We start from the raw sequence: 18,598 nt of genomic DNA on the forward strand, positions 1-18,598 counted from the left end.
ATAAGAGAATAGCTTCATGATCCTGAAGTTAAGGAAAGGTTTCTTAAAGGGACTATAAAAGCACTAACCATGAAGATGGATAAATTTGACTAAAGTTTAAAAACTTCCATTCATCAAGGGACACATTAAAAGGTTAAAAAGGCAAGCCAGAGGGAAGAAAGAGAAGAAGTGAGTGAGAGGAGATATCTGCAACACACATAACATCAAAGAGTTCTTATCTAGAACAGTTTTCAACAAAAACGCCTATAAATCAACAGAACACATGCACACACAAAAAATCATGTAAAAACTGAGGAGGGACATGAACAAGTCCTTCTTCACACACACACACACACACACACACACACACCACATGCAAGCCACCAATAAACAAAATAGGCATATTTTTTAATGGAGTGCAATCTCATTCATAATCTGGGAGAATGCAAATAAAGACCACAATAAAATATCACTACACATTAAGTGGCTAAAACTAAAAGACTGACAATAACAAGTAACAGCAAGAAGACAGAGCAATTAAAACTTTCATACACTTCTGGTGGGGATGTAAACTGGCACAACTACTTTATTATTATTATTTATTATTTTTTTTGCGGTACGCAGGCCTCTTACTGTTGTGGCCTCTCCCGTTGCAGAGCACAGGCTCCGGACGCGCAGGCTCAGCGGCCATGGCTCATGGGCCCAGCCGCTCCGCGGCATGTGGGATCTTCCCAGACCAGGGCACGAACCCGTGTCCCCTGCATTGGCAGGCAGACTCTCAACCACTGCGCCACCAGGGAAGCCCGGCACAACTACTTTAGAAAACAGCTTGGCATTACCTATTAAAGTTGAAACACAAGTACTACAAGCAATTTCACTTCATATTATATACCCAACAGACATGTATGCACATTGTACCAGGAAATAACATTAAGACTCTATGGACAGTAGGATGGAAAATAAACTGTGGAATATTCATACAAATAAAGTTACACACACACACACACACACACACATATTTACATATATAAATGAATGAGCTACAGCTACATGCTACAACATAAGTTTCACAAACAAAATTTTGATGAAAAAAATCTAAAGAACCTATATCTATGAAAAACTAACAGCCAGAATTCATGCTTAATGGAGAATGACTGAATACTTCCTTGTAAAATCAGGAGCAAGACAAGGATGTCTGCTCTTGCCACTTCTATTCAACATTGTACTAGAGATTCTAGCTAGAGCAATTAGTCAAGAAAAAGAAGTGAAAGGCATCCAGATTGGAAAGAAAGAAGTAAAACTATCTCTATTTTCAGATGACATGATCTTGAATATAAAAGATCCTAAGGAATCCACTAAAAAACTATTTGAACTAATTAACAAGTTCAGCAATGTGGCAGGATACAAGATCAATATACAAAATCAATTGTATTTCTACACACTAGCAGTGAACCTCCTGAAAATAAAATTAAGAAAACAATCCAGCAAAAAGAATAGGCAAGAGAATAAAATACTTTGGAGTAATTTAACAAAGACATATGACTAGTACACTGAAAGCCACAAAATTATAAAAGTAGATGACTGGTACACTGAAAGAAATAAAAGACGACCTAAATAAATGGAAAAACATCCCGTGTTCAGGGATCAGAACACAATATTGTTCTATAGATTCCCTGCAACCCCTATCAAAAGTTCAGCTGGTTTCTTTGCAGAAATTGACAAATTGATCCTAAAATTCATAGGGAAAGGCAAGAGACCCAGATTAGCCAAAGAAATCTTGAAAAAGAAAAACAAAGTTGGAAGACCCACACTTTCCAATTTCAAAAGTTACTACAAAGGTATAGCAATCTATAGGCAGTGTGGTATTAGCCTAAGGACATATAGATCACTGGAATAAAACTGAGAGTCCAGAAATAAACCCTCACATTCACAGTCAATAGATTTTCAACAAGGGTGCCAAAACAATTTAATGGAGAAGAGTCTTTTCAACAAATGGTATGAAACAACTGGCTATCCACATACAAAAGAATGAAGTTAGAACCCTATCTCATATCATATGCAAAAAATTAATTCAAAATGGATCTCAAGACTTAATGTAAGAGATAAAACTCTTATAAGATAACATAGGTATAAATCTTCAGAACCCTGGATTAGAAAATGGTTTCTTAGATACCAAAAGCACAAGCAACCAAAGAAAATATACATAAGTTGGACTTTATAAAATTAAAGACTTTTGTGCTTCAAAGGATGCTATCAAGAAAGTGAAAAGACAACCCACTGAACAGGAGAAAATATATCCAAACCATATATCTGACAAGGAACTTAAATTTGGAATATATAAAGAGCTCTTAAAATTAAACAATAAAAAGACAACCCAATTTTAAAATGGGCAAAAGATGTGAATAGACATTTCCCCCCAAAAAATATACAATGGCCAACAAACACATGAAAAGATGTTCAACATAATTAGCCATTAAGTAAAAACCACATCATTAGCAAATCACCATGATGAGAAACCATTCAATACCCCCAAAGAAACTATAATTTTTTAAATGGAAAATACCAAGTGCTGATGAGGATATGAAAAAATTGAAACCTTCATTCATTGCCAGTGACAATGTAAAATGCTGCAGCCACTTTGAACTGTTTGACTATTTTTCAAAATTCTAAACATACAGTTTGAAAACATATGTCCACTCAAGAATTTGCAGCATTATTCGTAATAGCCAAAAAGTAGAAACAGAAACAATCCAAATAAATGTCCATCAGCTGATGAATAAACAAGCAAAATGTGGTAAATTCATACAATGGAGTATTATTTGGCTATAAAATGGGTTAAAGTACTGATACATGCTACAACATGGATGAACCTTGAAAGCATTATGAGCTAAGTGAAAGAAGCCAATCACAAAAGACCACATATTATATGAATCTATTTAAGTGAAATGTAAAGAACAGGCAAATCCATAGAGGTAGAAAGTAGATTAGTGTTTGCCTGAGCTGTGAGGACAGGATAATGGGGAATGACTGGTAAAAAGTACTGGGTTTCTTGTGAGGGATATTGAAATGTTTTAAAATTAGGTTGTGGTGATAGATGGACAACTCTGGGTATACTTAAACTCATTGAACTGTGTACACTTCAAATGGGTGAATTTTATGGTATTTGAAATACAGTTGACCCTTGAACAATGTGGAGGGTTGGGGGCACCGATTCCCCCCCACCACCTGTAAAATAAAAATACACGTTCCATATTTATTGAAAAAATCCACGTATAAGTGGACCCCTGCAGTTCAAACCCATGTTGCTCAAGGGTCAACTGTGTATCTCAATAAAGCTGCAGAAAAAAAGGAAAAAGAAAAACCACCTAATGTATGAGTTCTCTAAATAAAGGCAAACCTAATCTATAGTGTTTAGGCATGAATAATTAGGTCTTAAAAGAACAAAAAGCCAGAAAATAATTACCGTAACAGTTAAGATAGTAGTAACCTCAAGGTTATGACTGGAAAGAGGAATATGGGCAGCTACTGACAATGTTTATTTCTTGGCCTCTGTGGTAGTTCCATGGGAATTCACTTTAAAATCATGCATTAAGCTATACACTCATGTTTCATACACTCTTCTTTATGTGTTATATTTCACAATTTTAAAAGTTTTAAAAGGTAAAATAAAACTATAAAAAGTACTAGAGAAATACCATCAAGAAATTATAAGGGAAAAAAAGTGATGGATCCAACTTTATAAAATTTTTAAACAGGAAAAGTGATAACCCTCAGAAATGGATAGGGTACAAAGAAATAGGTACTATCACAGATATGGGTAATAATGCAAACTACGGGGTTGCTTGACAACACTTGTATCAAAAGCCTCAAACATGCATACTCTTTAACAAGAATATTCACCCACATCTTAAGGAAATAACCAAAGACATGAATAAAGACACAACAAGTATGTTTATAATACTGCATTACTTAACCGTTTAAAAAATTTTAAACAGTGTATTACTAACTAAAATATAGTTCATTCATCCACATATCCGCTAGTATTTACAACATTTACTGACATCTAAAGATTTCAGAATGTACTAAGTTAAAAGTTACATTATAAAGTAGTATATTCAAAGTAGTTTATCTTTAGAAACGTACAAAACAGGTAATGTGGAACTTAATACCAAAATGCTAATAGTGGTTTTCTTCATGGGGGTTGAAGTAAGATTATGGGTGCTTTTAATCCGTATTTTCTTATTTTTCCATAATAAAGGAGAAAGTTACTTTTGAAAAGAAATAAATAGCTGATAGTATGTACCCTTAAAGTGATGTGATGAAAATGGAACCTCATATGGTTCCAGCCATGAGAAAAACATTCAAATTTCAAGAGGATCTTCCTTCCCACAAAATGCTTGACCAGTATTTCTCAGACTGTCAAGGTCATCAAAAACAAGGAAAGTCAGGAGGAACCTAAGGAAAAATGACTCCAAAATGTAAGGAGGTATTCTGGTGCAACCCCAGAACAGAAAAAGGACATGATGTAAAAACTAAGGACGTCTAAATAAACTATGGACGTTAGTTAATAATAATCCATCAATATTAGTTCATTAGTTGTAGCAAAGATACCATGCTGTTGTAAGATGTTAACAGGGAAAAATGGGTGCACAGTATAGGGGAATTCTTTGTACTATATTAATTTTTCTGTAAATCTAAAAATGTTCTAAAAAACATTTTTTTAAAGTCTTTCCACGAAATTGAGTTATTTGTAGTGAGGTGGATGGACCTAGAGTCTGTCATACAGCGTGAAGTAAGTCAGAAAGAGAAAAACAAATACTGTATGCTAACACATATATAGGGAATCTAAAAATTTTAAAAAAAAAAGGTCTGAAGAACCTAGGTGCAAGACAGGAATAAAGACGCAGACGTAGAGAATGGACTTGAGCACACGGGGAGGGGGAATGGTAAGCTGGGACGAAGTGGGAGAGTGGCATGGACATATATACACTCCCAAATGTAAAATAGCTAGCTAGTGGGAAGCAGCCGCATAGCACAGGGAGATCAGCTCGGTGCTTTGTGACCACCTAGAGGGGTGGGACAGGGAGGGTGGGAGGGAGACGCAAGAGGGAGGAGATATGGGGATATATGTGTATGTATAGCTGATTCACTTTGTTATAGAGCAGAAACTAGCACACCACTGTGAAGCAACTATACTCCAGTAAAGATGTTTAAAAAAAAAATCTGAACTAGAAACCACAGACCTAAAGTGCTATATATATTTTTAACACTTCTGGCACATTATTAAATAAAGTCAGTTTGCTAAAGAAAGAGAGAAAACTAAAGTCTTTCTAAAAAAAGAAAGAACAGTACCTGAATTAACATATTTTTTCCTGTTTTTCAGTTTCATATGATTTCCAATGAAATGTTAAAAAAATATATATATATACACACATACATACATATGTATATTGTGTGTATTATACACACCTGTATACAGAGAGAAAGGATGAACAAAATATTAGGCTTTTTTTAATATTACAAAAAGAGATCCTGGCGATATACTACATATTTATCAATATACACAACTTTTGTATGTGTAATATAGTGTAAATATGTCTGTATGTGTAGATCGCCAACTTAAACCACTTCTCTTTATATAGAAATGTAAGACATAAATATAATTATATAAGAAATATAAAACATATTGCAATGCATCTTCCTGTGCTGTAAGACATGAACTAACTTTCAGCAGTTAACAAATTATGCATCCCTAACTTCTTTTCTTACTGAACCTTGACCACTGAAATAGCACATCATGTACTCCTAGAGGGAGCCAAGTCAGAGCAGAGAGAGTGCTTGCTAAAATAATTTTCTCTTCTTTCCCAAAAGGGAAAAGTCAGCAGTGGTGACCAGCCCTGTATTAGGCTCACTAGTGAGCCCTGTGAAGGTTGGTTCCCCTCAATCCAAATAAACTGTAGTCCCTTATGAAGCCTGCTGAGAAGACCTAGGGAAAAGGCATTCCACTTGTTAAATGTTTATTAGTTGAGCTTCGCAGCCAACTACAATAAGGGAGAGGGGAAGCTGTCTGCAGGCTGCATGAAGATTTAGCTACTCAAATTCCATGAACGTGAAATAGAACACTGAGGCTAAACCCTTAAAGTTTACTAGGCAGTAGCTTGAGGGAGGTGGTAGTCGGGAGTGAAAGCTTGGAGCCGCTAATATTTGGGTCAGTGATTTGAAAGCAGCTCAAGTCAACAAAGAACTAAAATTCTCAACACTGGGAAAGTGCTGCTTCCTTTTGTTCTAAGAACCACAATCCAGCAGAGGAAAGGTACACATCTAATCTCTCCTATATCTCCTCTCACTTTGAACTAAGAATAAATATTTTTACTTTTTCCTCAAAGCTGAATTCTTATCCATTAAAGTGCTGGTGGGAGGGATGAGTACAAGCTAATCTTTCTCACTTATCCTGCACTTCATTGAACATCTCCTTACTGAGCCTCAGTGACTACCCACTTGCTTTCGTTATTCCCCACTTGCTTGGTTGAATGCAGCTGGCATTCCTTTTGGTACGACAGCAATGTGATATCTCAAGTTTATTATCTATAGGAATGTGCTTTAAATTACTGTAGGATTTGGGTTATAAGTGCTAATTAAATAGAGAGGGCAAAGAAGTAAATACATTTTAGTAAACATCATGATGGAGTAAGTCTACTTGGAAAGACAAACCTATACACATATACATGTATTATCTACCCAATTCCCAGGCTAATTATGGCACAAGTTAAAGTAATAAGTTGGAGAGAAATCTTTTTTGGCAGGAATTAAATCTTTAATACTCTAAAACAACAACAACAACAACAAAATATATATATAAAAGAATGAAGTTTAAGGCAAAAAGGTTTGACTGTCATGCAAATAAGAACCAACAGATTTACATGACAATCAAGTTTGGGGTTTAAGTACTGGTACTGCTGCTAAGGGTCTGTCTTCTTGGGCTAAGGCATTCAGCTCTTTGAGCTCCGGTTTTCCCAACTCTAAAATGATAATGTGGATCCCACGTTTTCCCCAAGATTTAAATGAGGATCAAGGACTTTTTATAAAATATGTGTCCAATCAAAAGTTGATTAATATAAAATCTGATCAATGGTATATTTTAACCAAGCATCTCTTAAATAAAATAGTAACAGCTACCACTGATTAAGTGCCTAATATGTGCCCGAACTTATTACATGAGGTCCTTTATATTCATTATCTATTTTAATCCTTGTTTTATCCCCCAAGGGATACGCTATAATCTACCTGACAGAAAAAGCCTGATAAGAAAACAGGCTCAGAAAAGTCCAGAAACGTGCCCAAGGTCATAAAGTTAGTAATAAATGGCAAAACTATGATTCAAAACAAATCTGGATCTAAAGACCGTGCTCTTTCCACTAGCCCCTTAGAATTAATCTGGCATTAACAGGAAATGCATTCACAGCAGTAAATTTTCCAGATGACTACATTTTAACTTTAAATTTTTACGTAAATCTGTTTAAAGCACATTCATCCACTTTTTGCTTTAATTAACTAACCAAAGCTGAAGGCTTTCTTCGACAACTCAGGATCATGACTGTGGACATTCTGATGTGGATCAGAACAGGCCTAGATGTATAAAGCTGCTTACCCCGGTGCTCAGCAGCTCTGGCACCATGCGTTCCTGTAGTTCTCTCCTTGCTGAGGCATAGCCGTCTGGCTGAAGCCCTGGCAGCACCTCTCCCAACTCCCTGACCCAGTTACTCTGTGGTCAGTTAGGAAATCAGGTAACTCATGGGGTACCAACAAATCTAAGTGAATATGGCCCTGGGATAAGAGCCCCAAGGTGGCTCCTAACAAATACATCACATAATCTTGGTCTGCTATTTGCTTCTTGGCTTCTTTCTAGATTGTAGTTGGGATCTGTTGAGGTGAGAGTCCCTAAAGACTGACCTCCAGATAAATGGAAACTTACTCAACTAATGTTAACATCATGTTCCACAGCATCACCTGATTGAGATTTTAATTTACTGAATCTCATTTTACTGTTTAGAAAATGGAATCACAGCATAAGTTCTAAAACTTATTGTGGAACAAACCTTGCAGGAGATTTATACATTTGTATTTAGTTGCATGATACCTGAAACACAACAGGTAGTAAATACTTTCAAGAAACACTAACGATGGCAAACTCAGTCTTAATCTATAAACAAGATGGTGGTGGTTTCATTCAAGAATGCATTCAAGGGGGACTTCCCTGGTGGTCCAGCAGTTGGGACCCCGCACTTCCACTGCAGGGGGCACGGGTTCGATGCCTGGTCAGGGAACTAAGATCCCACATTCCATGCAGTGTGGCCAAAAGATTAAAAAAATAAAATAAATTTAAAAATAAATTTAAAAAAAAAGAATGCATTCAAGAAAGGCTTTCCTTAGCCTGAATACAATCTCTTTCATCTTTCATCTTTATCCCAGACCAGTAGAACAAATGGATAAATGCCCCTTTGTACATCAAGCATTACATTTAGCACACAGTACTTAGTCGCGTACAACTGTGTCTCCTTTTCCCCATCAGACAAAATATAAACTCCCTGTGGGAAAGGAGAATGTCTATTTCATCTTTTGTACTCTACTCCCAGAGTCTTGCACAACCCCTTAGCAAGTGCTTCAAAATATACATCCTTTCCTTCGTTCATCTTTTACGTGCTTAATGGTATCTAAATGTGCTCCATCTTCTACCATGACCACTCCCCGCCCTACCCCCGCTGGTCCCTAGAAGGGATGATGAAGCACTCCCTTCCGTGACAGTGCTAAAAATATCTGTGTTAAGCAGTGTTAAAATATCTGCGTTAAGTGTAAAAGACAGAATCCGTATTTTAAAACTAAGGTCACAGTAAGGTTCCTAGGGAAAATTAACGCTTATTTTCTCATATACCATTGATAAATGCCTACTTCCAACACACAGTGTTAATATCATAAAAATAATATGCCCCCACCTTAAGTAATAAAACATACATAATTTAAGTTGTAGAATTTAACTTACATATTTTAACTATATCATTTTTACCTTATTGAAACTGCGGTGCCCTACTGCTATTGGGACAGTACAATATTAATACTTGAGGTTTTTGTTAATTTTGATTTCTGACATTGCAACTTCATTAGAAATTACTAAAATATATTGTTCTGCACTCAAGAACCCCTTTTATTATGCACCATCAATATTATTAATGTGAATTCTTCTATAGTAAAGTATTTTCTAGATACCTCTTAACTTTGGATTTTTTCCGGTTGACTTTTTTAATACCCAAATCCACATACGATTCAGTGAGTTCTATATTTAATTCTCCTTCTGAGTCACTTGGAAATATTCCTAGTTTTGCAGCAGATTCATAGAGAGAAATTTCTTCTTTTAGTTCTTTTATTTCCTCCTAAAACACAAAATTATTGCAAGTTATATTCATTATTTTTTATAGAAGGAATCATTTTATTCTTCAAAATTCATTTTAATGATTAATAGAAGGCAGAAACGTTTCTTCAAATGCATTTTGGGCACACATTAAAAATATAAAGGTAGCACATGTCAGGTTTTCAAGTAAGCTGAATGAACAAATGAATAAATGAATGAGAAAACAGATGTAAACAGCTTCTCTCACTCCTCCCTCCCTTACATTTTGTCCTCCACAAAAAGCCTCCCTTGAGCTGAGAAGCTGGTGGCAGCACACATCGGCTTACTAGAGTAGAGGACAGAGGAGACTGGTTTGCCAAGAAAGTGTTGCACTTTAGTCTGCCAGTGGTGAAAAGGCAAAAAATGCCTCCTTCCAGTGGAGGTAATACTGGAACTCTTCCTCCCATGGAAAACGTTAAGTGGTGCTGGAGGAGGATGTGAGAGAATGGCAGGTAACTTGTAGGTTTCCCACACCTGTAGATAAACTCATCTCTGGGACACCTCCAGAGATGAAAGGATATGCCATGCGAAGGAAGGGGCTGGGCCCTGGCTCTGCAGTTGGACAGACCTGGGCCTGACTATCTAGATGTGTGGGTGAGGTTGTGAACAACTCCCATGGGCTGGACTGGAGACAGTCCAGCCACCTCTTTTATATAGAGAAAGCCCAGGCTCCGAAAGGTGATGTAACCAACGCCTAATTCAGTTACCCATGGAGTCTCTTTCCAGGGGCAACACTCACTTGCAAAGCCTTATTCATGTTTTCACTCATAGCATGTGCCTTTTGTGCTTGCTGCATCTGGAGCTGGAGCTGAGCGACCTCCTGTACTGAGCCTGTGGGAGAAAGAATCATAGAATACACCAGATGTAAAGGGACAAAGTGCCTGTGATGTACAGAAGAACCTGAATCCACTGAGGCTACAGAAGGTGGAGCTCTGCTTTATTACCTTTTAACTACCTTTTTAGGAGCACAAAGGTACAGCTCGTAGGACCCAGAAGGCATAGGTCTGGTGCAGACATTTCCCAGATTTAGTATGGCTCCCCATAGGTCCTTGGGAAGTTGAAGACACAGGCTACTGTGACTTTGCCATGAATCAAATCAGCCACGTCTACAGACCTTAACACTCCACAAGTCCTTTAATAGGAGCAGAACATTCCAGCTCACAGAAAGCCAGAGCAAAAATTCTTTGGAAACCATTTCTACCGTCTAATAAGAAGACTACATCTTACTGCCTTTCGCTTCTCTCTGAGTTCTTTTATTTCCACCACCCCACCTCTGCATGTACAAGAAGCATATTGGTATTGTACTTTTGAAGCTCTAGTAACCTAATATTCTAAATGGTTAAAAGGTTCCCATTTTAAAAGGACTTTATTGGATTTCCTCAAAAGAAAATAAGCATCTGGAAAGTGGTTAAGCAAAGTAATGATGGCATATAATGCAACAAAAGAAAATCATATTTTCAAAGTCTTTAATGGCAAAGGAAAAGGCTAAGTAATGCCATGTGAAACAAAAGGATACAAAACTGAACACAGAGGTGGGACCTAAATGGAGTATGATGAAAATTTTGCCTCCACCAAAACACACACACACACACATTTAGACAGTCTTTTCAACTTCTGAATAACCCACTCTTACATACATTGTATCAACAGTCTGATTGACATCATATGCCAAGGTCTGACTTTCATATATCAGTTGATGAATGATCACTGAGCTATCTTCAGTGTGAGCTATTCACCAGCAAACCAGGCAGTTTTGTCTGTACAGTAGTGTTTATATAAACATTTGATTATTTTATTGCATTTTACTATCATATCATTTTATTAAATAAGAAATAAAAGTACTACTGAAAGTGATAGGAAGCATATGTCTCAAACTTAATACCACGAAGACCATACGAGAAATCTTAAGTGTGACAAAAAACGTAACTTATGGGCTTCAACTGACCAGGTAAGTGGCTACTCCACTTAGAAGAAAAGAAAAATTAAAGAAGTTATATAAAAGGATAGAACTATATGATCAAAGATCAAGTCTAAAAGCAAAATATAGTGGGATTTCATGACCATTTTTAGCTTTCAGGTATAGAACCTATCTTAACATATATTTTATTGTTCAATTTTTTCACATTCAGCTTTGATTTATTTTAAAATATACTGTGTACAGAAGCAGGGAATTGTCTGTATGTGTGTGTTCATTTCACTCGAAGGAAATACATTTAAACATTAACAACGGTTATCTCTGGGTAGTAGGATTATTGGCTATTTTTATTTTCTACCTTATACTTGTCTGGGTTTTCCAAATTATCTAATGAAAACACACCACACCTCCATACATATATACCAGTAATGATGTTAAAACAAATTTTGCCACCAATGATCTTTTCTGTCTTTTCTGGATTTAACTCACGGATCCTACTGTGTGCTCTCCAGATATTTCTACTAGCCTTCTGGGGAGCCACCGCTCACGCAGACACCGACCTGAGTGCAACAAGTTGGCACACTGCTTCTGGCTCTCCTCCAGGCTTCTCGTCAATCTGTTAATGATTTCAGTCTTTTCTAATTTGGTTGCTTCTTGATTCCTTTCCAGTTGTTTAACCTGATCTTTCAAATGACAGCAAATATCTTCCTAAATAGAAAAAGTGTCCAAGAAGTCATTTTCATGATCAGTTAGTTATTAAATATTAAACTAACAGTTATGATCTTACATACTTGGATTTTAAGTCAAATATAAAATCATCACGTGGCAGGATCACCTCTTTTACAAGGTCAAGTGCACAGGACCGGGAGTCAGAAGAACACACTTATACGATCAAGTCATCAACTTCTCAGTCTGTTTTTTCTTTTGTAATTATGAAAATAAACGTTGAATCTGAATTTGATGGCTTCTAAAGTCCCTCTCTGCTCTATATGCACAAGGCACTGTTGTTCTAAAACTAGATTCTATTCAAGCCAAAGGAAATGTATTACATGCTTATTTGCATTTTACAGTCTCAGTATAACTGTATGTATACATATTGAGGCAGACCACTTTGAACCATGAAGTTTGTAGCCCAAGTCAGCAAGGATACAGACAAACACATGGAAACTCACTCTATGCTGAACAGCCAAAAGCTCATTCTATTCTGAACAGCCAAAAATTATCTCTCCCTCTTCTGAACTTCTTTTAAACTTGATCTGTTTCTCTCATGTTTTTCTTTCTACCTTTTACATGTCTTATTTCTCTTAATAGTCTCTTTGAAGGTGCCTGTGCAGTGTCTTATACATAGGGAGTGCTACCAAAAAACACTTGAAAAATGTCAAAGAAAAACAGACAGGATAAATGTGTGAGTGTATGGAAATACATGGAAATATATAGAAAATCCAGAGCATGTATATAATATATTCAAATGTCTACAAAAAGAAACTGTGTTTGGAAGTAATGAGCCATGGGAATCCCATTCCCAGGTAGAAGAAATCATCACCCCTCATTCAAAAAGGGCTACACAGGCTGAATTCCAAGCCAACAGCAGAACATGTGAGAGGCAGAGGAGTAAATTAAGGTAATTGGCTGACGTTACCTGAAAAAGCCTGAGGAAAATTAGTAGTAAGAGGAATATCAAGAAAGGACTTTGAAGCAGAGAGAAGGCATGTGGGGCCTGATTTATAGCATAATCTAAAGCCCAGTAATGCCTTATGGATACAAATAGAAAATACATCTCATAAGGATACTACTAACAGTCTCCTTAAGCAGAGGAAAGGGACGCTGAAGTCTCCTCTTTTAGCTTAAAAATTCATGTGAATTTTGTATTCTATTTCATAATGTAGTCATGTTTGCTTTAAAGTTTTTCTACCAAATTTTTGAGCAAAATGAAGCTTCTGGAAATTGGTCCATGTTTATTCAACCGTGCAAACCTCTTGGCACACTGCTGCTGACTCCGAGGCCAGCTTGAAAAGCTTGGTTCTAAAGCACCAAAGTAACATGGCAAACACAACGAATGAGCTAATATTCATGACAGTGTGAATGTGTGCAAGAGGTGGGGGACAACTAACATTTATGTGCCAGGGAGGCCACAATAGCTTTTACAAGAGACTGAGAACTGGCCAAAAATAGTTCAACAAAAGGTAGTTATGAAAACCATTACAAAGAAGAGGCAGACCATGGCAATAATTTGACTATATGCAACAATCAATTAAGAGTTCCCTGGTGGCCTAGTGGTTAGGATTCTGGGCTTTCACTGCCACGGCCCGGGTTCAATCCATGGTCAAGGAACTAAGATCCCCACAAGCTACATGGACAGGGACAGGGAAAGAAAGTGTCTTAGGCAACAATCAATTAAGCCACTCTGTTTCCTGTTGACAAGTTCAGGGAAACAGATTATACTCATAAAACTATGCAATTTAGGGCTTCCCTGGTGGCGCAGTGGTTGAGAGTCCGCCTGCTGATGCAGGGGACACGGGTTCGTGCCCCGGTCCGGGAGGATCCCACATGCCGTGGAGCGGCTGGGCCTGTGAGCCATGGCCGCTGAGCCTGCGCGTCCAGAGCCTGTGCTCCACAACGGGAGAGGCCACAGCAGTGAGAGGCCCGCATACCGCAAAAAAAAAAAAAAAAAAAATATAAATGCTGAGCCAACTGATAGCAAATTGACAGCACAAAAGGGATACCAGAGGAAACATTCCCAGAAAGGAAAAACCCTAGGCACTTTGGAATCACCACTTTGCAAAGCAGTTATACAACTATAAGCAGAAGCTAACATCAGTGCTATGCTATGCTCCATTTAAAAAAAAAAAAAGAAAAGAAAAATCACTCACAGAATGCAACAGTGGAAAAGGCCTTAATCAGTAACTTCAGCGTATGGTTCAGGGGTCTGAAGCCCAGTCAGCACAGAATTAAAACTTTGTTCTGTCTAGGGTTCTAGTCTAGGGTTCTTCTATTGAGGGGATGGGGGAGGTGAGAAAAGAGAATGGAGCAGGCACAGGGGTTGAACACACTAGGAATTGCTCCCAGCCTGTCCCTGTGTAATTGTGCCCACGTCAGCAGAGAATGGAGAGATCCTCAACCCAGCATGGAAAAGCCACCAGACTCCACTCCTCTCGTCATGCAAGGAGGCACCACTCTCCCCGTCCAACTTTCATGCTGCTACCCAAACACAGACAAGCTTAATAAAACCATATCTCAAATTCCATTTGTTTAAAATATTATATAAAGTAGACTTAATAATTTGTCACAGGCTTTGTCTTTCCCCACCCGTATATATCCTTCATACTGATCAAATTCACAATATTTTTCTACATAAAAAGAATAAAAAACCTTATGTAGGAAAATAAGTCTAATAAAAACATAAACACATATGAAAGTAAAATAAAATGAAATGGTATACAATTATTATTGCCACTAACACAATCTTATATAGCTCTAACTAAATCATGGAAAAATTTAGAGTCAGCTGTATAAATAAGAAAGAACAACCCAAATCAGTGTGAATTTTAAGTGTGGTGGGATTTTCCAGACCCTCACATCTTATTATTCTTCTCTTCTTTCCTTGGGTTAAATTAATTCTGAAATTACATTGAGAAAAATGATCTCTGAAATGTTATTCATTCAACTGATTCCCTGGGGTTTTGGAGCACAAGCAAACCCACTATCTGACTCACCCTCAGCTTACAACATTTTATTCTCTTTGGGGCAAAGGTAAAATAAAAACTGTGAAATATGCTCAAGTTTCATATCTAAATGATTTTAGATCAGAATCTCTTCCCTATTGATTACACTATTCTCCAAATTAACTCTTCTCCCAAGATCTAGACAATCTTTATTGACAGGTTAATAACCAAAACACTGGGAGACCCAAGAAAAGCCTTCTCCTCGTGGTTAGCTCCCAGGACAACCTCTCAAGTCCAGGTCAGCTCCCAGACACTCCTTCCTTTCAGTCCGGATTTTTCTAGGTCATATGAACAATATGCACAAATACTCGACAAACGAAGAACTAGTAATGTGAGAACTGAGAAAGTACTAACCAATCCTATAAGAGGAAGGATTTCCAATAGTATGTCTTGAAGGCATATTCATAGATAAAACTCTTTGGACTTTTAAATTATACTCATACACCTACTGCAAACAACCAGCATTTCTATATGATGCATTGCAAAATGTCAGTTATAAAAAATAACCAGCTTTACTTGTTTATAACAGTTGCTCATTTGAAATCATCCCAACCTGTTCTTTAAGTGCAGTAACCGTAGCATCCAATTTCCTTTGCAAGGACAGCACCTGCTCTTCATACTTCCTTGTGAGGCCCATAACGATGCTCTCATGCTGCTCCCTCGCACGCTGAAGTGATTCCGAATGACGCAGGTCCAGCAGCTGCTGCTTCAGGCTGTCCAGAGCCATTTCAGTTGTTCTGGACTTCTTAATCATCTAGTAAATACACACAGGACACCTATGCTTACGGTATTTTGACTCTGTGCTCTCTTTATGAATTTTAACTCTAAAAATCAACCACGCTTAATTAAAATGAAAGTAGAGAAGAAAGGGTCTCCCCATGGTGGCTCTAGTTCCTTAAGACTTCCCTAGCTGGGACCCACCAGGCCCATGGTTGCTGGAAACATTACTCACGGAGAAAAAAAAATCTGTAGTTGTTCGAGGACAGTGAAAGAGGATTTTGCGCAAATGATGGCAACATAGGTACCAGGCAAGGAATCTGCTGCTTCTATACCAGTCCCAGTGCTGTTTGCATCCCTCTTTGCTCCAAGTGTAGGGGGAAATCCAATTGTTAGGTCATAGATAAATGACAACTGTTTCCTGAGAGACTGATGACACCTGTCAATGGTCACTTACTAAAACGGAAGTTTTGAAAACTGTAACTGTACAGCTGTTATGAAATAATTGTGTAGCAGGTTAAATAATGGCTCCCAAAAGATGCCCATGTCCTAACCCCTGAAACCTGTGAATATGTTATGTTACATGGCAAGGGGAAATTAAGGTTGTGACTGAATTAAAGTTGCTAATCAGATGACCTTAAAATAAGGAGACTGTCCTGGATTACTAGGGTGGACCCAATGTACACAGAAGGGTCCTTAAATGAGGAAAACTGAGGCAGAAAAGTCAGAACCAGTAACTTCTGTCTCTGAAGATGGAAATGAGCCATACACCAAGGAATGCAGGTGGCCTCTAGAAGCTGGAAAAGGCAAAAAAAAAAAAGTATTCTCCCCTAGAGCCTCCAGATAGCAACACAGCACTACTGACACCTTGATTTTAGCCCAATGAGATCCACGTCAGACTTCTGACCTTCTGCCTGTAAGGTAATAAATTTGGGCTGTTTTAAGCCACTAAGTTTGTGGTGATCTGTTACAGCAGCAATAGAAAACTAATATACTTGGTGATTCTGTTGCTTTTTTAATTTATGCTACTTTTTATTTTATAAATGTAATTTCTAACTTATAAAAAGATTACCAAAAGATTATGTAGGTTATGACATAAAAGCAATTCAACTCTTTAATAACTACCATTTTTCAAAAAGTTTAAAATGATGATAATCTATATTACACACAAAAATTAAAATTTCAAATGAGGCCTCTTCTTCATTCTGTTCCAGAGATTGCCTATTTATCCAAATACCACTTTAACTGCTTAAGACATTCATTCATTTGTTCAGTAAATAAGGTGGACACTTTGTGCCAGGCAGGGTTCCAAGCACTTAAGGACATGATGACAAAACAGCCAAGGTCTAAAGTCCTACTACTTTCTGGTGAGAAAAGACAGAAAAGAGCTTCCCTGGTGGCGCAGTGATTGAGAGTCCGCCTGCCGATGCAGGGGACACGGGTTCGTGCCCCGGTCCGGGAAGATCTCACATGCCGCGGAGCGGCTGGGCCCGTGAGCCATGGCCGCTGAGCCTGCGCATCCGGAGCCTGTGCTCCGCAACGGGAGAGGCCACAACAGTGAGAGGCCCGCGTACCGCAAAAAAAAAAAAAAAAAAAAAAAGACAATAACAAGTAAACAAAAGAGATAATTTCAGATATTTTTTAAATAGAGTGATAAGATATGACACAGTGAAGGGGAGTAAGAATGTGAAGCAATAGGCTACTTTAGATGTAAGGTGGATGGGAAGTCCTCTCTGTTTTTAGCTGAGAGCTTAAGGACGAGAAGAAACCAGACATGAGACAACATTCTTTAACCTTTTCCACTTAACCATCCAGAACTAGCCACAAATCTCATCTAAAACCAAGTCACTTTCATTTTTAACCACCAAAATGGTATTACTCTCATGAATCACCCACCACCAGGCTTGGTTACCAATGACTTGCGACTATTTCCCACCGTCAAATGGCCACCCATCTCATTAATCAAAGAATGTGCCACCACTTTCGAGGCAAGTCTGTTGGGGTTAGAAAATTTAGGTTCTGATGCTTTGTCAGTAACTGGCTTTGTAATCCTGGAAAAGTAATTTGACCTCTCCAAGACTTGGTTACCATCCATAAAATGGTAAATACAATGCCTCACTAATCAAAATCCCAACAAGATTTTTTATAAAGCATGAGAAGTTGATTTGCAAGATCTAGGAGAAAAAAATGTGAAAAAGAGCTACTAAATATTTTAAGAATAGTACGGGTAGCCCTTGTTTACCAAATTCCAGAACACAACATAAAGCTACACTCATGATAGTACCAGGGCAAGAACAGAGAAACATAAGGAAAAAGAAATACACAGGTTAGGTCAGTTTTGAACACTGTACTGACCACCTATTATGTGCCAGGCAGTGGGCTTATGGTGGGGCTACTAAGATGAGGGCCACCCGTTCTTGCCTTCAAGATGTTCTAGATCTGTTATAACAGATGTGATCATGTGGCTTGGGGAAGAAAACAGGAAAGACTTAGGAAAAGAAAACACTTGAGCATGGGCTTGTTCATGAAATAGCAGTGTGTTGAGGAAAGGGCATTCCAGAGACAGGAGACAGTACATATGAGTATATAAAAACAACAGACAGACTGTTGAGTTTGAGGAAAGTTTGAGAAGAGTAAGAGAAGAAAAAGGGAAGGATCAGACAGTCATCTCAACACCATACTTCACCCCACAAGTAAAGCAGGGTCATTGAAAGGCTTTAAGCAAGGGAAAGATATAACTACAACTGTACTTTAGAAAGATTACTCAGATGGCCAGATGAAAGAGTTAGGAGAAGGGGTAAAACATTACAGGCTAGTTAAGAG

At 37.8% G+C, this 18,598-nt stretch overlaps 1 protein-coding gene across 1 annotated transcript in view; it reads right to left on the reverse strand.

Moving 5' to 3' along the window:
- CEP152 (centrosomal protein 152) overlaps window positions 1-18,598 on the reverse strand; it is a 96,327-nt gene that overhangs the window by 49,704 nt on the left and 28,025 nt on the right. The window contains exons 9-12 of the mRNA XM_060169054.1: window positions 15,612-15,812; window positions 11,897-12,044; window positions 10,161-10,252; window positions 9,241-9,404 (exon numbers count right to left, since the gene is read on the reverse strand). Of these exons, the coding sequence (XP_060025037.1) occupies window positions 9,241-9,404; window positions 10,161-10,252; window positions 11,897-12,044; window positions 15,612-15,812 (605 nt within the window). The remainder of the gene's footprint in view (window positions 1-9,240; window positions 9,405-10,160; window positions 10,253-11,896; window positions 12,045-15,611; window positions 15,813-18,598) is intronic.

The sequence above is a fragment of the Lagenorhynchus albirostris genome, chromosome 1, assembly GCF_949774975.1.
Source record: "Lagenorhynchus albirostris chromosome 1, mLagAlb1.1, whole genome shotgun sequence".
In the NCBI taxonomy this organism is placed as follows: Eukaryota; Metazoa; Chordata; class Mammalia; order Artiodactyla; family Delphinidae; genus Lagenorhynchus; species Lagenorhynchus albirostris.